The sequence below is a fragment of the Dreissena polymorpha genome, chromosome 14 (genome assembly GCF_020536995.1).
Source record: "Dreissena polymorpha isolate Duluth1 chromosome 14, UMN_Dpol_1.0, whole genome shotgun sequence".
Lineage (NCBI taxonomy): Eukaryota > Metazoa > Mollusca > Bivalvia > Myida > Dreissenidae > Dreissena > Dreissena polymorpha.
Window position 1 is genome coordinate 69,978,935 of NC_068368.1, and position 22,572 is coordinate 70,001,506.

At 36.5% G+C, this 22,572-nt stretch overlaps 1 protein-coding gene across 1 annotated transcript in view; it reads right to left on the bottom strand.

Annotated features, from left to right (window-relative positions):
* Window positions 1–14,570: 14,570 nt before the first annotated feature.
* LOC127858933 (AF4/FMR2 family member 1-like) overlaps window positions 14,571–22,572 on the bottom strand; it is a 191,856-nt gene continuing 183,854 nt past the window's right edge. Inside the window, exons 17-20 of the mRNA XM_052396276.1 lie at window positions 22,405–22,501; window positions 19,271–19,408; window positions 17,461–17,650; window positions 14,571–16,201 (exon numbers count right to left, since the gene is read on the bottom strand). Of these exons, the coding sequence (XP_052252236.1) occupies window positions 16,086–16,201; window positions 17,461–17,650; window positions 19,271–19,408; window positions 22,405–22,501 (541 nt within the window). The 3' untranslated portion in view covers window positions 14,571–16,085. The remainder of the gene's footprint in view (window positions 16,202–17,460; window positions 17,651–19,270; window positions 19,409–22,404; window positions 22,502–22,572) is intronic.

Genomic DNA, 22,572 nt, shown 5'->3' on the forward strand with positions numbered 1-22,572 from the left:
ATCGTCTCAGATTAGACTGTGCAGTCCAGGCTTTATGCATGAAGTATTGTCTCAGATTAGACTGTGCAATCCAGGCTTTATGCATGAAGTATCGTCTCAGATTAGACTGTGCAGTCCAGGCTTAATGCATGAAGTATCGTCTCAGATTAGACTGTGCAGACCAGGCTTAATGCATGAAGTATTGTCTCAGATTAGACTGTGCAGTCCAGGCTTTATGCATGAAGTATCGTCTCAGATTAGACTGTGCAGTCCAGGCTTTATGCATGAAGTATCGTCTCAGATTAGACTGTGCAGTCCAGGCTTTATGCATGAAGTATCGTCTCAGATTAGACTGTGCAGTCTAGGCTTTATGCATGAAGTATCGTCTCGGATTAGACTGTGCAGTCCAGGCTTTATGCATGAAGTATTGTCTCAGATTAGACTGTGCAGTCTAGGCTTAATGCATGAAGTATCGTCTCAGATTAGACTGTGCAGTCTAGGCTTTATGCATGAAGTATTGTCTCAGATTAGACTGTGCAGTCTAGGCTTAATGCATGAAGTATTGTCTCAGATTAGACTGTGCAGTCCAGGCTTTATGCATGAAGTATTGTCTCAGATTAGACTGTGCAGTCTAGGCTTTATGCATGAAGTATCGTCTCAGATTAGACTGTGCAGACCAGGCTTTATGCATGAAGTATTGTCTCAGATTAGACTGTGCAGTCTAGGCTTTATGCATGAAGTATCGTCTCAGATTAGACTGTGCAGTCTAGGCTTTATGCATGAAGTATCGTCTCAGATTAGACTGTGCAGTCCAGGCTTTATGCATGAAGTATTGTCTCAGATTAGACTGTGCAGTCCAGGCTTAATGCATGAAGTATTGTCTCAGATTAGACTGTGCAGTCCAGGCTTAATGCATGAAGTATTGTCTCAGATTAGACTGTGCAGTCCAGGCTTAATGCATAAAGTATTGTCTCAGATTAGACTGTGCAATCCAGGCTTTATGCATGAAGTATCGTCTCAGATTAGACTGTGCAGTCTAGGCTTTATGCATGAAGTATCGTCTCAGATTAGACTGTGCAGTCCAGGCTTTATGCATGAAGTATTGTCTCAGATTAGACTGTGCAGTCTAGGCTTAATGCATGAAGTATCGTCTCAGATTAGACTGTGCAGTCCAGGCTTTATGCATGAAGTATCGTCTCAGATTAGACTGTGCAGTCCAGGCTTTATGCATGAAGTATTGTCTCAGATTAGACTGTGCAGTCTAGGCTTAATGCATGAAGTATCGTCTCAGATTAGACTGTGCAGTCCAGGCTTTATGCATGAAGTATCGTCTCATGTTAGACTGTGCAGTCTAGGCTTAATGCATGAAGTATTGTCTCAGATAAGACTGTGCAGTCCAGGCTTTATGCATGAATTATTGTCTCAGATTAGACTGTGCAGTCTAGGCTTAATGCATGAAGTATTGTCTTAGATTAGACTGTGCAGTCCAGGCTTAATGCATGAAGTATTGTCTCAGATTAGACTGTGCAGTCTAGGCTTAATGCATGAAGTATCGTCTCAGATTAGACTGTGCAGTCCAGGCTTTATGCATGAAGTATCGTCTCAGATTAGACTGTGCAGTCCAGGCTTTATGCATGAAGTATCGTCTAAGATTAGACTGTGCAGTCTAGGCTTAATGCATGAAGTATTGTCTCAGATAAGACTGTGCAGTCCAGGCTTAATGCATGAAGTATTGTCTCAGATAAGACTGTGCAGTCCAGGCTTTATGCATGAAGTATTGTCTTAGATTAGACTGTGCAGTCTAGGCTTAATGCATGAAGTATCGTCTCAGATTAGACTGTGCAGTCCAGGCTTTATGCATGAAGTATCGTCTCAGATAAGACTGTGCAGTCCAGGCTTAATGCATGAAGTATTGTCTCAGATAAGACCGTGCATTCCAGGCTTAATGCATGAAGTTTTGTCCCAGATAAGACTGTGCAGTCCAGGCTTTATGCATGAAGTATCGTCTCAGATTAGACTGTGCAGTCCAGGCTTTATGCATGAAGTACTGTCTCAGATTAACAGTCCAGGTTTCATGCATGAAGTATTGTCTTAGATTAGACTGTGCAATCCAGGCTTAATGCATGAAGTATTTCTCAGATTAGACTGTGCAGCCCATGCTTCTTGCCTGAGTTGAAGGTTCAAGCTCATGACTTACCAGTATGAACAGGTGCATGTATTTATAAGATTCTTTACTGAAATGATTAGATATGCTGTGGGAAAAAGCGTCATAAAGTAATCTGAGGGTCTCAGATTAGACTGTGCAGTCCAGGCTTAATGCATGAAGTATTTTTCAGATTAGACTGTGCAGTCCAGACTTTGTGCCTGAAATATTGTCTCCGATTAGACTGTTCAGTCTAGGCTTAATGCATAAAGTATTGTCTCAGATTAGACTGTGCAGTCCAGGCTTAATGCATGAAGTATTGTCTCAGATTAGATTGTGCAGTCCAGGCTTAATGCATGAAGTATTGTCTCATATTAGACTGAGCAGTCCAGGCTTAATGCATGAAGTATTGTCTCAGATTAGACTGCAGTCCAGTCTTAATGCATGAAGTATTGTCTCAGATTAGACTGTGCAGTCCAGTCTTAATGCATGAAGTATTGTCTCTGATAAGACTGTGCAGTCTAGGCTTAATGCATGAAGTATTGTCTCAGATTAGACTGTGCAATCCAGGCTTTATGCATGAAGTATCGTCTCAGATTAGACTGTGCAGTCTAGGCTTAATGCATAAAGTATTGTCTCTGATTAGACTGTGCAGTCCAGGCTTAATGCACGAAGTATTGTCTCAGATTAGACTGTGCAGTCCAGTCTTAATGCATGAAGTATCGTCTCAGATTAGACTACGCAGACCAGGCTTAATGCATGAAGTATTGTCTTAGATTAACAGTCGGGGTTTTATGCATGAAGTATTTTCTCAGATTAGACTGTGCAATCCAGGCTTAATGCATGAAGTATTGTCTCAGATTAGACTGTGCTATCCAGGCTTCATGCGTGAAGTATGTCTCAGATTAGACTGTGCAGTCCAGTCTTAATGCATGAAGTATTGTCTCAGATTAGACTGTGCAGTCTAGGCTTAATGCATGAATTTTTGTCTCAGATTAGACTGTGCAATCCAGGCTTTATGCATGAAGTATCGTCTCAGATTAGACTGTGCAGTCTAGGCTTAATGCATAAAGTATTGTCTCTGATTAGACTGTGCAGTCCAGGCTTAATGCATACAGTATTGTCTCAGATTAGACTGTGCAGTCCAGTCTTAATGCATGAAGTATTGTCTCAGATTAGACTGTGCAGACCAGGCTTAATGCATGAAGTATTGTCTTAGATTAACAGTCCGGGTTTTATGCATGAAGTATTTTCTCAGATTAGACTGTGCAATCCAGGCTTAATGCATGAAGTATTGTCTCAGATTAGACTGTGCAATCCAGGCTTCATGCGTGAAGTATGTCTCAAATTAGACTGTGCAGTCCAGGCTTAATGCATGAAGAATTGTCTCAGATTAGACTGTGCAGTCCAGGCTTAATGCATGAAGTATCGTCTCAGAATAGATTATGCAGTCCAGGCTTAATGCATCTACTCAAGTGACATATCAGATTAGACGGTTCAGTCCCGACAAAATGCACAAGCTAATCTGGGACAATACTTTATGACGCTTTTTCCCACAGCATAGCTAATCATTTCAGTAAAGAATCTTATAAATACATGCACCTGATCATACTGGTAAGTCATGAGCTTGAACCTTCAATGAGTTCAGTATTATTACTCAGTCTTTTATCTATGTTATTTTTATATGAGGTCATTGGAAAAACCAGACTTGATTTTAATCCATGTGCATTAAGTATTATTCCAGATAAGATTGTGTAATTGGCACAGGCTTGTCTGGGATAACACTTTTCCTGATAATTGATAACTTCTTTAAGAAGAAAGTTCCTTCAAATGAAAAATTCCATAAAAACACAACGTGTGGCACAGACTTATCAGGCATATACTCTTTGCACATGCATATCACAAGGTTTTCCTACAGTGCTGGAATGTAAGCATTAAAGTTAGAGTTGCGAAATGTTTTGTTTTTAGCTCACCTGAGCACAACGTGCTCATGGTGAGCTTTTGTGATCGCCTTTTATCCGTCGTGCGTTGTGGATTTGGTCAGAAGATTGGTCTCAATGATATCCTGGATGAGTTCGAAATGGTTACGTTTGCTTGAAAAACATGGCTGCCAAGGGGCGGGGGATTTTTCCTTATATGGCTATAAATGGCTATAGAAAAATCTTGTTAACACTCTAGAGGCCACATTTATAGTCTGATCTTCTTGAAACTTGGTCAGAAGATTTATCCCAATAATATCTTGGACGTGTTCAAAAATAATGCCGGTTGGTTGAAAAACATGGCCGCCAGGGGGCGGGGCATTTTTCCTTTTATGGCTATTATAAGTAAAACCTTGTTAACACTCTAGAGGCCACATTTATTGTCCAATCTTGATGAAATGTGGTTCAAAGATTTGTCTTAATGATATCTTGGATGAGTTCGAAAATGGTTATGTTTGCTTGAAAAACATGGCCGCCAGAGGGCGGGGCATTTTTCCTTATATGGCTATATAAGGCTATAGTAAAATCTTGTTAACACTCTAGAGTCCACATTTATAATCCGATCTTCATGAAACTTGGTCAAATGATTCTTCCCAATAATATCTTGGACGAGTTCAAAAATGATGCCGGTTGGTTGAAAAACATAGCCACCACGGGGGCGGGGTTATTTTCCTTATATGGCTATAGTAAAACCTTGTTAACACTCTAGACTAGAGGTCACATTTATTTTCTGATCATCATGAAACTTGGTCAGAAGATTTGTCCCAATGATATCTTGGATGAGTTCGAAAAAGGTTTTGGTTGCTTTAAAAACATGGCCACCAGGGGCGGGGAATTTTTCCTTATATGGCTATATATGGCTATAGTAAAACCTTGTTAACACTCTAGAGGCCACATTTATTGTCCAATCTTCATGAAATTTGGTCAGAAGATTGGTCTCAATGATATCTTGGATGAGTTCGAAAATAATTATGTTTGCTTGAAAAAAATGGCTTCCAAGGGGCGGGGCATTTTTCCTTATATGGCTATAGTAAAATCTTGTTAACACTCTAGAGGCCACAATTACTGTCCAATCTTTATGAAACTTGGTCAGAAGATTCATCCTGATATCTTGGACGAGTTCAAAAATGATGCAGGTTGGTTGAAAAACATGGCTGCCTGGGGGCGGGGCATTTTTGCTTATAAGGCTATAGTAAAACCTTTTTAACACTAGAGGCCACATTTATTTTCCGATCTTCGTGAAACTTGGTCAAAAGATTTGTCCCAATAAAATCTTGTTATCTCAGGTGAGCGACTTTGTTTATTTCTTATTTTCAACAAAATGTATACCAGTAAAATTATCATTGAATATTAGGTTTTTGCCTTGAATGTCAAATATCAGGAAACCATCAATAAAAAGTGAATAAAAAATAACAAATCATTAAAATGACATTTAAAACTTATGGCTCCCAAAACATGTCTGTCACTGATCCAATTGAGTTGCGTAATCAGACTGTAATATAAGATTACCTACCAGAAATACTAAATAATGTTTATTATGATAAGATAATTTGCCTACTGTTTAATTGTTTAATTATTTAATTATTCACCATTAATTTGGACTGCTATTTTACTTCTCGGGTCCACCTAAAAGTGTAACTCCTTTGAAGTAAATTAACCAGTTACACTATCCAAAACATCCTTAAAAGTATGTATGCTCCCCAAGTTCATTTATCCCGTACTAGAGCTCATTGGAGTTCTACAAGGCTAAACCCTTTCCAACACTAAGATGCAAAGTGAAAATGACTACACTTCAACACTGTTATTTCGAAGTCGCCGGGACCGTTAAAAAAACTTCGGATTAACGATAATTCGAAATAAACATTTGACAAAAGACTTCTTTGACTCTGTACAAATAAAACGTTGTGGAATTCGCATGGTTGGGTTACACGCAAATATTAATAATGGTTTTACTTAAAAACGTAAACTAGTCAGATAGCAATAGATTTCTATTTGTAACAAACGGAGGAATAAAACGATTCTTTTTCTTCTTCTTTTTATTTTTCTCTAATTACAGAACATATAAAATACCATGAACAGCACGCATTATAATACATGTAAATACATATGAGTACATTTTCGGAAATGAATTAACATTTTTTTTTAATAAGACGCGATGTCTCTCTGAACATCGGCGTTAGCAGCACTAAACTGGACGCATGTAACATACTTCTCCAAATTGTCAAGGACATTCAACAATCCACTTTCGCCCGTGTTTTGCTCGCAGAACTGCCTAAGGTCGTTGATGCGGTCACACATTGATTGGATATCATGTTTATTCTTGTGTTGTCGGCCTTGTCGTCGTCGCTGGATTCATCTTTTAAGTACTGCGACCGCTGATTGCTGGCCTATTAAGTCGCAGACGACAAAGATGTAATTATCGGTTTTTGACGTTCAAAGCGCAGACGACAAAGGTGTGAAATTACGCTCTGTGTTTTGCAGTTTTGACATCGGATTAAAGATTGATAATTAGGTGCGAATTATAGTGTTGGGACCGACAGAATCACTTCGAATTAACGATTTCTTGGGTTTAATGAAGTTCGGATTTACAATGAAATTTAACATTAAACAAAGAAGAACCAAAATCGGGACCCGAAACATACTTCGAAATAACGGTGACTTTGGATTATCGGTGTTCGAAATAATGGTGTTAAAGTGTATGTGCAAACAGCATTAAACCAGAACAGCCTGCGAGTAACTCGCAGTCTGTTCAGGTTTTATGCTATCAGTATGATTATCTAAGGGTTGGAAATGAAGCATTTAACAAGAGATGTGTTTGTCAGAAACACAATGCCCACTACTGCGCCGCTTTGAAATAATATTTCAATATATCATTTTGCAGGTTTAGAAAATATTTCCCTTTTAAAGCTTATCACTTCCCTTGGATTGTTTTTTTTAAACTTTTGACCTTGAAGAATGTCCTTGACCTTTTCACCACTCAAAATGTGCAGCTTCATGAGATACACATGTATGCCAAATATCAAGTTGCTATCTTCAATATTGCAAAAGTTATCGCAAAACTTTAACGAAGGTTAAAGTTTTGGGACAGAATGACAGACAGACAGGCCAAAAACAATATGCCCCCTGATCATTTGACTGGGGGCATAAAAATTGAATCCAGTAAGAAAGGTCTTAAATTAAATATAACGTTCTAAGGGACTGCAACTGCGTGAAAATACGTATCTAAGGGGTAAAGGGTTAACAGGTCACTGCAACAACAACAACACAAGTCTTTAGCATGTTCTCTTTTTTATTTGTCATTTCAACACATTTTTCATTTTCAAATTAGAATATATTTTGGCTCAAAATATTTACATGGTCACTATATTGTTTGCGTTTTGAGGCCAGCATAGCAACAGCTTGACCTTACATCAGAGCCACAAGTGGTATATGGCCATGTATGTACACAGAACAATCTCACCGCCAGTCAACATTGGCATAACAGACAAAAAGGCTCAAAAATTAAAGTACACACAACTTACATCTCAATTACATCAACAATCACAACAGACACATGAAAAATAATATATAACAATTGAATATAATTGTGTATAGATAGTATTTATAGCTATAATTACAATAGTTTGGCAATTAATAAATATGAAGCCAGTTCTATGAACACATGATAAAATTAACTCTCCTGAACATTGATTCTTGAACAAGTATGTCATGATTTGATCATGAGTTATACATTATTATGATGAAAGTGAATTTGAACATTTAAGCATTTCAAATAAAAGCTCCACTTGTACAGGAAATATCCATTTTTCATAACAGATGCACTGGAATCCATTTGCCACACGAATTTTTCTAATGAACACATAGCAACGTTTTTTTATTTAACAGCAACATGAAAATTCTATTCAATTTTTAAAACTTAACAGTACCTGCTGTGAAAAAGTTTTAACTTGAAGAGGAAAAAAATTAAAAAAAGTTTAAATAATAAAATTGATCACGAACATTGCTGAACAAAGTCAGAATACACACTATCAGTAAATATCTACATGTATATAATTAGTTAACAACAAAAAGTGCAATAAATAATGCATGAAAACCATACGGAACTATCCAATACCAACATCTGCACATGCTAATACTTTTTATAAATGCTTGTCATTTTTCCATCTCATTTCAAACAAACATCAGAGTTTATGTGTATCCACATTACAAACAAGGCTATTGTCAAGCAATATGGTCCCCTACCGGCTCCACCATTGTCAGAAATTCCACAATTTTCAGATTATTATTTTTTGGTTGCCATAGCAACCACAATTTTTGATGTAGAGACAAAATGAAATGATGTGCATAATGTCCATATTGCCATCTATCCATGTTGCAAGTTTCATGAAAAAATATTAAGAACTTTTAAAGTTATCGCAGGATCCAGAAAAGTGTGACAGACAGACAGACTCACAGACGCACAAAGCGCAAACCATAAGTCACCTCCGGGGAAACTGGTAGGAGACAATAAGGCATAAAATGGATTGCAAAATAAACTCTATCATGCTATTAAAGATTTTAAAATATATTTAGGCATGGGTGTGACAAAGCAACTTCTGAACACAGAACTATAACAAGGAAAGTTTTTAAAACAAAATAATTTAGTTTCTTTCTCTCTGTGAGTTCAAATTATGTTCAACCTTTATAAATTGTATATCTTAAGTACCGGGTAAGAAATATTTAATCTGTACATTTTACATTTTTTGCCAATGCAGTAATATACAAACCAAAATAATGTAAACATCCAGATTTTTACCTCTATGTCATTTTAACAACTAGATCACTATTGAATACAATAGCAACAACTTCATATTAATAATTATAACTTACTCACTTCAACCTTTTACATGGAATTTGTACAGCATGGATCAATAACTGTTGTAGATACACAAGAAAAGGTATAACATGAAGGTAAGATCAATCTCATCACAAATACTAAGAAATCATTCCGTCCATAAATTAGTTATGTATAACTTAACCCTTTGCATGCTGGGAAATTTGTCTTGTGCTAAAATGTCGTCTGCTGAATTTGTAAAATAAGCATTTCCTTTATTTTTTTCAAAGAATACTATCAGAATAGCAAACAGTTTGGATCCAGATGAGACGCCACGTTCTGTGGCATCTCATCTGGATCCAAACTGTTTGCAAAGGCCTTTAAAATTCGGTTCCCGCACTGAAAGGGTTAAAGACGTGTTGTCCGTATTAACACCAGAGATAAATTAAATATCTAAATAACTTTAATAAATACACATACATATATAAATACCCATAATACCAGAAAATTGACCCTTAATTTACATTTGAGCATACAATCATGTCATTGCTAACTTGCACAATTTAGGCTTACAATGGGTATTATGCAATATGTTGCCAGGGTAGTTCCAGACCAGAATGTGCATTATTATTATAATTATTACCTAATTGCAGACATAAAATTTTGTTTCCTGTGAAGAATTACACTTGATATCAAACAAACAAACATCACTGAAAATAAATAACCAGACCGATGGGTATACTTTGATGGCAGTATTTTGGATCATCAAGTAAAACTGCCGGAGACAGAAAAACTTATTCTGACCCTATAGTTAGGTAAGTTTCAAAATGTGAACAGCATTAGACGTTAAGACAGTTTGTAAAATGTTGTAGAAAGTTTAATATATCTGTACAATGTGTAGTATTACAATAAATATCAATTGTGAACAATGCGCAATTCTTAATTTATTTGCAATATGTTTTTCTGTGCTTTTATGCATTTAAGTTCATAACAACAGCCGTGGTCGATATATCATGTGCAGTAATCAGACATGCTTATTATGTGTCAGTTTATTTAAACATGGCACATATAAATACAGAAAGACAAAATGTCATAAACAATCTGTTGACAGCTATTACATTCTTATTAAAACAGAACAGTTCATATGACACGTTATATCTTATTATATATCTGAGAAAACTAAAATATTACATACACAACAACACATGACAAGAAATAAACAAAATACAACTATGTATGTATTTGTTTTAAATATGCCCAGCTTTGAACAAAGTACTAATAAACAATGTTTCTGTTTTTAGATTTGTCTCCCTTTGTTTGTTATATTTTTCTTCCTGACTTTATTTACAAATTCTGATGAATTCCTTGTGTCATTGCATAGAATTATTAAATTGGGGATTGTTACAAAATGATCTACAACAAGTTAAACCAAACTCCTACCCAACTTTTATGAAAATCTTAGTGAAATTAAAAAGAATCATTTTGGCCTAAGCATGTTTCCTCCTTTGTGCTGCTAAAATGTTTTCTTAACAGAAATATCTAAACTTATTTAAGCATAATCTTGCTAGAATAACAATCAAGAAATTTTGTCTGTAGTAGAATCCATTATCCAATAAATAAAAAGATGATGATCTGACTTCTTTAAACAAGTTTGTAAGCAAATGTGCTGACCTTACTAAATAAATAAACAAGGGACAAAATTGTCACAAAACCAGGTTTTCATTGTGAAAAAAAAATCTGATAAAGGGAGAAAACTCAAACTGAACTTTTGAAATGACCAAAAAAAATTAACCCCCTTTGTAAGTTTTTTTTTTTTTTAAATCTATTTTTAGTCGTGGCGACCTTGACATTGGAGATATTGACGTGATTCTTTCGTGGGACACACCGTCCCATGATGGTGAACAAATGTGCCAAATGATTTTAAAATCTCACAATGAATGACATAGTTATGGCCAGGACAAGCTCATTTATGGCCATTTTTGACCTTTGAACTCAAAGTGTGACCTTGACCTTGGAGATATCGACGTAATTATTTCGCGCGACACACCGTCCAATGATGGTGAACAAATGTGCCAAATGATTTTAAAATCTGACGATGAACAACATAGTTATGGCTCGGACAAGCTCATTTATGGCCATTTTTGACCTTTGAACTCAAAGTGTGACCTTGACCTTGGAGATATCGACGTAATTATTTCGCGCGACACACCGTCCAATGATGGTGAACAAATGTGCCAAATGATTTTAAAATCTGACAATGAACGTCATAGTTATGGCCCGGACAAGCTTATTCCGCCAGCCCGCCAGCCAGCCAGCCAGCCCGCCCGCATTCGCCAATCTAATAACCAGTTTTTTCCTTCGGAAAACCTGGTTAAAAATTAAGAAATGCATAAACACCACCAAATGGTAAGTAGAAGAGATTGGCTGACCTTAATTTAGAAGTGCTTCTGTTCATGAAGCAAAGTAAGCCACGTTTTCACTTCAACAAACAGAAATAACAAGCATCAGAATCTATTATCTCTTTATTTTAGTTACTTAACTTGAGTCGCGTCATGCGAAAATAGGTCTCATGCCAAATACAGCCAGCAGCTGCATCAGACCAGCCTGTGCATTTACTCTGTGTGGTCTGGAGCTACCCTGTCCTTAAACGAGAACACGGAACCTTGTGGGACTTTCCAGCTAACAGCATAGCTCCTCTCGCTGACATGGCATGTGACCAAATTTGTTGCGTGACCAAATTTGTTGCAAGATATTGCTCACTGTTTCCATAGGTATCTTTCATGTGTATGACCTTTGTATCAGGAACAATTAATACTTGACATCTTTAGCTTCGATCATAGTAATATGTCATAACTCAAACTTGACTAAAGATCTTTTACAAGATAGTTCTCAGCATTTCACAGGCTTGTTTTCAGAAACTGTATTATTTAATGCAGATTTAAAAAATTCAATTGAAGCATTAAATTAATTTTTAAAAAGGTTGTAGAATGACCACTATCAAACTCAATACAGAATAAATCATGACAGATAAAACTCAGCAGCTCTTGGCTTAAATATTGAGCTGACAACAAGAAAATCAAATGCATTTAATACACTAAATAAAAAAGTTGATAATTCTGACTTTGAACACCAAGGATTAGGTCTAAAACTATCAGGAACAATTAATACTTGACATCTTTGGCTTCGATTATAGTAATACGTCATAACTCAAACTTGACTAAAGATCTTTTACAAGATAGTTCTCAGCATTTCACAGGCTTGTTTTCAGAAACTGTATTATTTAATGCAGATTTAAAACACTTCAATTGAAGCATTAAATTAATTTTTAAATAGGTTGTAGAATGACCACTATCAAACTCAATACGGATTAAATCATGACAGATAAAACTCAGAAGCTCTTTGCTTAAATATTGAGCTGACAACAGGAAAATCAAATGCATTTAATAACTAAATAAAAAGGTTGATATTTCTGACTTTGAACACCAAGGGTTAGGTCTAAAACTATTGTATGTGATGAAACAAGAGATGTGTTCGTCAGAAACACAATGCCCCCTATTGCGCCGCTTTGAAAAAAAATTAAAAAATGTTGACCTTGAAGGATGAATTTGACCTTGAACTTCCACCACTCAAAATGTGCAGCTTCATGAGAATGCCGCTTTGAAAAAAAAAGTGTTTTTTTTTTACCTTTGACCTTGAAGGATGACCTTGACCTTGAACTTCCACCACTCAAAATGTGCAGCTTCATGAGATACACATGCATGCCAAATATCAAGTTTCTATCTTCAATAATCCAAAAGTTATGGCCAACGTTAGTTTTTTTCCGGACGGACGGACAGACTGACATACACACATACTGACATACTGACGGACAGTTCAACTGCTATATGCCACCCTACCGGGGGCATAAAAACTCCACAAGATACAACAGTTTTATACTTGACCAATAAACACCAAAGGTGTATTTGTTATATGTCAACATTTCTTTTGAAAACAGTTTGCAAATTGAGAGATTTTTTCTCAAATTGAAATAATTGGTTAGTTTTTTTCGGTTTTGTTTTTGAGCACCAACATTGAAAATATAATGTTATGACCTAGCCCATTATCAACAAGACTATTGTCAAGCAATATAAGTCCCCTACCGGCTCCACCATTGTCAGAAATTCCAGATTTTTTATATATATATATTTGTTGCCATAGCAACCAAATTTTTTTATTTAGGAACAAAATGAAATGAAGTGTATAATGTACATATTGCCATCTATCCATGTTTCAAGTTTCATGAAAAAATATTAAGAACTTTAAAAGTTATTGCAGGATCCAGAAAACCACCATTTTCAGCAATATTTCTAGTCTATTTGTTGCCATAGCAACAAGAATTTTTGACGTCGGAACGAAATGAAATGACGTGCATAATGGCCATCTATCCATGTTTCAAGTGACATGAAAAATTATTAAGAACTTTAAAAGTTATCGCAGGATCCAGACAAGAGTTCCGCGGTCGGAGATGACCGCATTGAAGCCGGATTTTTGATTTAAATGACAGGAAAGTACCTTTCGTGTTTTTGTCAATGCAATACTTAAATTACTGAAATATTGTTCAAAGGTCAAAATGAAATGTAAGTACTTTTCAAGGCATGAGCAAACCTTGTGTTATGTTTTGAATGCATGCATATACCAAAGTTATAACAATTTTAACATTTTAACATTTAAGGTCACAGTGACCTTGACCTTCAAATGAATGACATTGAAATGACCAGTGGTCATCTTCTAGTACTGGCCAATCTTTATTTCAAGTTTGAAGACTCTAGGTACAAGCATACCAAAGTTATAACATGAAATAAGAACTTTAACATTTTTACATTCAAGGTCACAGTGACCTTGACCTTCAAATGAATGACCTTGAAATGTCCAGTGGTTACTTACTAGTTCTGGCCAACCTTCATGTCAAGTTTCAAGACTCTAGGTCCAAGCATACCAAAGTTATAACAACTTTAACATTTTTACATTCAAGGTCACAGTGACCTTGACCTTCAAATGAATGACCTTGAAATGTCCAGTGGTTACTTACTAGTTCTGGCCAACCTTCATGTCAAGTTTCAAGACTCTAGGTCCAAGCATACCAAAGTTATAACAACTTTAACATTTTTATATTGAAGGTCACAGTGACCTTCACCTTCAAATGAATGACCTTGAAATGACCAGTGGTCATCTGTTAATCCTGGCCAACCTTCATGTCAAGTTTGAAGACTCTAGGTCCAAGCATACCAAAGTTATACCATGAAATAAGAACTTTAACATTTTTACATTCAAGGTCACAGTGACCTTGACCTTCAAATGAATGACCTTGAAATGACCAGTGGTTACTAACTAGTTATGGCCAACCTTCATGTCAAGTTTCAAGACTCTAGGTCCAAGCATACCAAAGTTATAACAACTATAACATTTTTTATATTGAAGGTCACAGTGACCTTGACCTTCAAATGAATGACCTTGAAATGACCAGTGGTCATCTGTTAATCCTGGCCAACCTTCATGTCAAGTTTGAAGACTCTAGGTCCAAGCATACCAAAGTTATACCATGAAATAAGAACTTTAACATTTTCGAGCACGCCGCCACCCCGCCCGCCCGCCCGCCCGCCCCCCCCGCCCGCCCGACAACATCAATCTATAAGCCGAGATTTTTTCGAAAAAAATCCGGCTAAAAACCACCATTTTCAGCAGTATGTCTAGTCTATTTGTTGCCATGGCAACCAGATTTTTTTTACGTCGGAACGAAATGAAATGACGTGCATAATGTCCATATTGCCATTTATCCATGTTTCAAGTTTCATGAAAAAATATAAAGAACTTAAAAAGTTATCGCAGGATCCAGAAAAACCACCATTTTCAGCAGTATTTCTAGTCTTTTTGTTGCCATAGCAACCATAATTTTTGACAAAGGAACAAAATGAATTGACGTGCATAATGTCCATATTGCCATCTATCCATGTTCCAAGTTTCATGAAAAAATATTAAGAACTTTTAAAGTTATCACAGGATCCAGAAAAGTGTGACGGACGGACGGAGACAAAACCATAAGTCTCCACCGGTGAAACCGGTAGGGGACTAATTATAAACACAACACGTGCGGGATGCAAGTTTTTGTTTGACAAGTTTGCATCCATAAACAAGCATAAATAACAGGCCATCCACCACTGTCATATCTAGTAACTCAGAACACCTAATATATAAATATTCTGACATGTCATGTGACAGCTTTAGTGAACAATAAATATTTAAACCATCTGTCTTTTAGTGTATATACATGTATATCTTACACTGCCAACCGGTTTGAAGAATCACTTTAAGGCTTAATATTATATCTAGAATAGACACCCTATCACAGTAGGAGCAAAAATAGGCCATTTCTGTAATGGACATTGCAAAACGTTCTTCATTTATCAAAATTGGTACTAACAGCAAACATAACAAAAAACACTGATTTGATTTCAGAATTACTACATGTCCTAAAGCCTAGTAGAAACATATAAATACAAAGAAATACTGTCACTCGCAACAAATTTGCTTACAAAGAAATAAATAACAAATTGCAGGATATAAAGAAGAGACACGTAAAATGAATTGTCCTTCAATATAAAACTCAACATATCAATAGCTTGATCAATAAAACAAATTAAATAATAATAATCATGGCATAAGTAGGTCAAAACACTGCTGAAGAATGTCGTCTTCATCAAACGTCAATGAAGACTGTATAACTGTTTAACAGCTTATCTAACTCCATAAGATCTCTGGCTTTTTTTAATTTCCATAACACTTCACTAACACTTTATCAATCTGAATTCTATTCAAGCGTAAAACCAGCAAAGAATTTTAACAGAGTCTGTCTCAGACTCTACAAAGTTTGGCTTCTCTTTGTGGTAGTTTTTCATACATCCTGCACAACTTTGTACTAAGTACACCACTGGCAACAACACCTCAAACATTCATTCCAACATAAGTTCTTGTATACCCTAAAGTTCAAGAACCATGAGGTCCATGTGAAATTGCAGTATGCAACCGAAGTGATGGTTGCAACATGGTTAATTTGGAAGAATTTGAACACATGAGAGACTGGCACCAGTTTTACAGTTTAAATATCTGTTCTTTCACCACGAAGAAGGATGACCATTCATCGCATGCTTTCGTGTAGTCGATTAAGGCCGAGACGCACATATTTGACCATGTGTTGCATGCTACTGTGTAAAGTCAGGGGTCCAACTTCATGGTCTAGGTTGATGAAAAAATCTGTAAAAACACAAGTAGATGTAAGCAGGATGCTATGCAAAGGCAAAGCTCAAAATTCAAAAATGCTTTCTAATTATTGTTTCTGAAACCATATAATTAAATTTTGTTCAATGACAAATTAATGTGGCAATCATTATTTCAGAACTACGTAATTAAACGAATCAATCAATGGACTGTGCTTACAGATTAAGATCCTTCGTTATTGAGGTCAACATAAACACAGTCTCCAATCCTTGCTACATGTATATATTGGCAGCAAATATTCACCAGCTGTTGCCAGACAATGTGAGAGGCTTTATTTATTTCGATATAACACCATTTTCTGGCTCATAAACAACATTAATGACACTTCTGATGACAACCCTGCTCATTACCAAGATTCTACTCAATACTATTGCATGTTTCAAACACACCAAAGAAATAATTATTGACAAAAACATTACCCTAATTTCAACCTCGGTCACTTAGTAATATGATAAAGAGAATGGGAGAAAACCTTTGGTCGCCTGCCTTAGATCTTCAATTATACCTTCTTTATGTAGGTTGTTTACCTTGTTAATACTAACATTCTAAGAAAAATGTAAAAGCAGCTTTTTTCATGTTTTTTTTTTAATACAGTTATAAATGGTCCCTTTGCTAAGCTGTGTTTCTATCAAAAATTCCTGAAAGGTCATGGCATTAAAAATCAGTTAATAGCATAAAAAATAAAACACTATATAATTGACAACAAATCTGAAATTACATATAGATCTTGCAAATTTCTTTTAAACCTTATTCTACTTTAGTCAAGTGCCAAGTAAAAGAATAAACACAGATATGTGTCAAGCAAAAGTGGGTCTAATGTCATATGCCCAGGCTTGTAAGGAGCTTCCCTGTCCCCAATAAAGTCACAAAAGGTTTTGTGGTCTCATAAGCAGACATGGTAGCTCTTGACCAGACTGTGCAGATGTGCACCATGGGATGGAGCTATGCTTGCTGAATATGGCATTCAACCTATTTTCGCATGACGCCGCTGAAATTATGCATTGATCACTCCTGTGGATCAAGGACAAATCCCTGCAGATTAGAGACGTAACTCTGTAGTTAAGAGATTTAACCAGTGAGACAAACAAATCACCCCCCTGTAGATGAGAGATTTCACCAGTGTCACCAAAAAATCAACCCCCTTGGTGGATGAGAGATTGCACCAATGAGACAAAGAAATCACACCCCTGAAGATGAGAGATTTCCCCAGTGACACCAAATCCCGTTCTGTGTACCTTTGATCTCGTCAGTAATCTTCTCGTCCGACTGTTCCCAGTGTTGGTGGGCCTGCAGCAGGCAGTTGGTGTTGGAGAAATACTTCTGGGTGATGGAATGTATGCGCTGGCTCACCAGCACAGACCCTGGGGGCACCTGGCCCCCCGCACATGTCCCGTTGGACAGCTTTGAGGGTGTCTGGTCACTACCCTGCAATGAGAACGGTGCATTGTAAGTGAACATTCAAGACCTATATAACTTGATCTCAGGAAGCCTCTGCAAATTTCTTTAAAACTTAAGATACATTCATGTACATAACATGAGATGTGTTTGTCAGAAACACATTGCCCCCTATTGCGCCGCTTTGAAATAAAATGTCAATATATCATATAACAGGTTTAGAAATTATCTCCCTTTTAAAGCTTATAACTTCCCTTGGATTGTATTTTTTGAATTTTGACCTTGAAGGATGACCATTACTTTTCAGCAATCAAAATGTGCAGCTTCAGGAGATACACATGCATGCCAAATATCAAGTTGCTATCTTCAATATAGCAAAAGTTATGGCCAATGTTAAAGTTTTCGGACAGACGGATTGACAGACCGATGGACAGTTCAACTGCTATATGCCTCTCTACCGGGGGCATAAAACCCTTTACATTATATTCTCTAAATCCACTACTTTAACAACATATCATATACTATAAAATAACAAGGGCTGTTTGTAAAACATGCATGCACCCCATATGGGCTGTCAGTTGTAGTGGCAGCCATTGTGTGATTACGTTTTTTGTCACTGTGACCTTGACCTTTGACCTAGTGACCTGATAATCAATAGGGGGTCATCTGTCAGTAATGATCAATATACCTATGAAGTTTCATGATCCTAGGCGTAAGCATTCTTGAGTTATCATCCGGAAACCATTTTACTCTTTCGAGTCACTGTGACCTTGACCTTTGACCTAGCGACCTGAAAATCAATAGGGGTCATCTGCCAGTCATGATCAATGTCCCTATGAAGTTTCATGATCCTAGGCATAAGCATTCTTGAGTTATCATCCGGAAACCATTTTACTGTTTCAAGTCACTGTGACCTTGACCTTTGACCAAGTGACCTGAAAATCAATAGGGGTCTCTGCTAGTCATGATCAATGTACCTATGAAGTTTCATGATCCTAGGCATAAGTATTGTTGAGTTATCATCCGGAAACCATTTTACTATTTCGAGTAACTGTGACCTTGACCTTTGACTTAGTGAACTGAAAATCAATAGGGGTCATCTGCCAGTCATGATTAATGTACCTATGAAGTTTCATGAACCTAGGCATAAGCGTTATTGAGTCATCATCCGGAAACCATCTGGTGGGGACGGAGACCCCACGACACCAGTACATAATATAATCTGCAAATGTGGTCCTAAACTGCATCCAAGAACGAGTCACTGTGACCTTGACTTTTGACCTAGTGACCTGAAAATCAATAGGTGTCATCTGCGAGTCATGATTAATGTACCTATGAAGTTTCATCATCCTAGGCGTAAGCGTTCTTGAGTTTCATCCAGAAACCATCTGGTTGACGGACGGACATATGGACGGACGGACGAACCAACATGTGCAAAACAATATACCCCCTCTTCTTCGAAGGGGGGCATAAAAATACTAAAACTTATAGCAATGCCTTGTTATGGTCAAGGCTAAGCTTTCATTGTTTAAACCTGTTAGCCAAACCTAACACATAATCAAGCATAAAACTTAACCTTGATCCCATTCCTAGTATATAACCAAAATAGACATGTAATAAAAGCTGACATTTCTTATTGCCAGTACATACCACAGATCCTACAGAGCAGACACTGGCAGGAGACGGCTGGGGGGACATAGGAGATGGGGTTCCAGTGGACCGGTTCCAGTTCTGTTGGTGGGGGGATGGGGCAGGTGGTGGGTTTGGCTGGGTGGCAACTATTACACCCTGAAATACACAAGCGTCGACAGTGTATAGAAAGAAGCAACTGTATAAAGAAACATATTTAAATGATTTACAGTGAGATTGAATAGTATTTATAGCAGGAATGTACAGTAAATATAGTGCCTGGCCTGATGACTATTATAGTTTGAAGTTTGGTCACTCTTTTTCTTTGTCTCTACTTAACTTGGTCTCCACTTAACTTGGTCTCCATTTAACTTAGTCTCTACTTAATTTGGTCTCTAACTAACATAGTTTCTACTTAACTTGGTCTCTACTTAAAATGCTGACTAATAAGATTTCTGGTGACATAAAGTCACAGGCAAGGTAAAAGTACCATGACCTATCACACCCTGCTATACAACAGATTCTTGAGTGTATACCGAGTACTGGGCGGCATAACTTCCATCATTCTCTAGGTTTGTTTTCATCATTCGACCAGCCCAAATAATTGAGGTCTTCAAAATTGACAAATCGCAGTTCACTCTCTATTAAATACCTTGAAACTTAAGTTGAAACAAGAGCACCGCATAACGGGTGCCACGCTCGGCTTCAAAAGCTTGTCAGATTTTTTTTTTTTTTTTAGAGGTCCCAGTGACCTTGACCTTTTACCTAGTGACCCAACAAGAGATGTGTTTGTCAGAAACACAATGCCCCCTACTGCGCCGCATTGAAATAAAATTTCTATTTATCATTTGGCAGGTATAGAAATCATCTCCTTTTAAAGGTTATTACTTCCCTTGAATTTTGTCCAATCCAACCAAAGTTGATCATGTATCTATGGGCATAAGTCCACAGGTATGTAATGAACATCAAAGAAATTATAATTATATCATTTAAACAAAAAACTCTGACAAATCAATCATTTGGGTTATAAATAATCAAAATAATAAATCTGTACAGTAACTGTGAAAAGAACTTCAATTCTTGGTAAGGAAATATATAATATGAGATTTATAATTAAATAAATTACTTCCCTTGAAAATAATTGTCTGTAACAAATCTCTATTTTTAGTAGCAAATAATTAAAAGCCACTACTGTGACTGTAGATTCACCACTCAAAATGTGCAGCTCCATGAGATACACATGCATGCCAAATATATAAAGTGGCTATGTTCAATATTGAATAATTTTCTCCCTTTTTAAAGCTTATTACTTACCTTAATTCTGTATTTTTTACCGTAGACCGTAAAGGATGACCTTGACCTTTTACCACAATGTGTTTGTCAGAAACACAATACCGCCTACTGCGCCGCTTTGATTTATTTAACAAAAATATATACGTGGGCAGGTCAGATAACTATGTCCATTTAAAGCTTATTACTTCCCTTGACTTTGTTTTTTGCACCCTAGACCTTGAAGGATGATGTTCATCTTGAAATTTTACCACTTAAAATGTGCAGCTCCATGAGATACACATGCATGCCAAATATCAAGGTGCTATCTTCAATATTTAAAAAGTTATGGCCAATGTTATGGTTTTAGCACGACGCCTACGGCGGATGACGAGCTGGCTATGACAATAGCTCGGGTTTTCTCCGAAAACAGCCTCGCTAAAAATTACTTTGATCAAAATATCGATAAAATTACGAGAATTATGTTTATTTTAAAGTCTCCAGCAAGAAACCAAATCATGAAACCAAATCATATCAAGATGTAACATAAACTTGTTAATTGATCCTCTGAGTCCATGGCATTTGTCCACAACATTAAGTTAAAAACAAAAGTCATTTCACATTAAGACAACATAATATGTTTTGATCTCTCTACCAATGATTAAAACAATGTTCTTCATAAAAAAATTACCATTAAGTGCCTTTTATCATTTTACACATCTTGAATATTAACATTTGCAGTATTAATTATAACTGTATTCTACCAGCGGACTCTTATTAATACAATTTTAATTGCGGTTGGAATGTTTATGATGAAAATTAGCTACAAAACATGTACAAATTGTTAGCAGAAAAGGTCATAAACCAAAGAGTTATATAATCAATCATCTTAACAGAGCTCAAACTTTGTGCCTTGTAAGCTGCAGCTACCGTCTGTCAAAGGGCTCTATGCTCACAAAGCTGATATCTGATTTAGCAAGGCAGGCAGCCAGCCAGAAAATCGTCATCCCAACACATTGTTTAAATATGGGGATAATTTGCTTGGCGGAAATTATTTTGAGTGTACTTTACTTAGTATAGAAGTACAATTTATCACAAATATTAACTACAGGAAAGAAGTACAATTTATCACAAATATTAACTACAGACATGTAGATCTAACAAGAACATGTCCATGGCTTATCCAAGAGACAATTTCTAATGTTGAAAATTGAAGGAGTTTACTTGGCCTTGAACTTAAGTTTTTTGTGTAAAGCTTTTTAAATCATCAGTGAAAATTCTGATACTTAGGATCATTCATAGAATCTTATTGTTTTACTATTAAAATCCCTTTCCTTTTCAAATTTTCACTTCGTTTATTTATAATAAAGTGCATCTTATATCAGCCTTATATTTGATTCTTTAGCAAGAAGCCTATTTCTTTATATATTTCTAAACATCTGGCGTCATGATGAACATTTTTACTCGACAATATAAACATTCAGCCCATTGAAACCAACACTAACTTGTAACAAACATTGGCCAATATTTCAAGTTGAGTCTGGTGTTTCTAGATTGAGAACCTTCCTAACCATAGAGCCTGCAGATGCATTAGTTCTTCTTGCTCCACCCTCCATTCAATACATACCATTCAGCAAAATGGTGGCATTAGCCCTTTATCCACTCAGAAAAGCACTACAGGCATCATTTCCAACCAGAAGGTACTGGTGAGCAGCAAACAGCATAAAACCAGAACAAACTGCTAGTGACTAAAAGGCTGTTCTGGTTTAAGGCTGTTCTTGTTTCATGCTAGTTGCATATAGCTATAAACATAAAGGCTTTAAGAGCGTTAGATTCATAGTGTTCTGACATGTGTCAATCACCGTGTTCCTCTTGCACATACTGACCTTGCTCTGCTGCTCCTCCAAGATTTTTTTCAACTTGAGTGTCTCTGCCTTCTTCAGAGAATACATCTTCATGAACAGGAAAGACTGAATACGCTGGCTGTAAACAACAACAACAAAGGTATAGGTAGGGTGTCAGTAATGGCTTCATATTTAATAAGGTAATATATT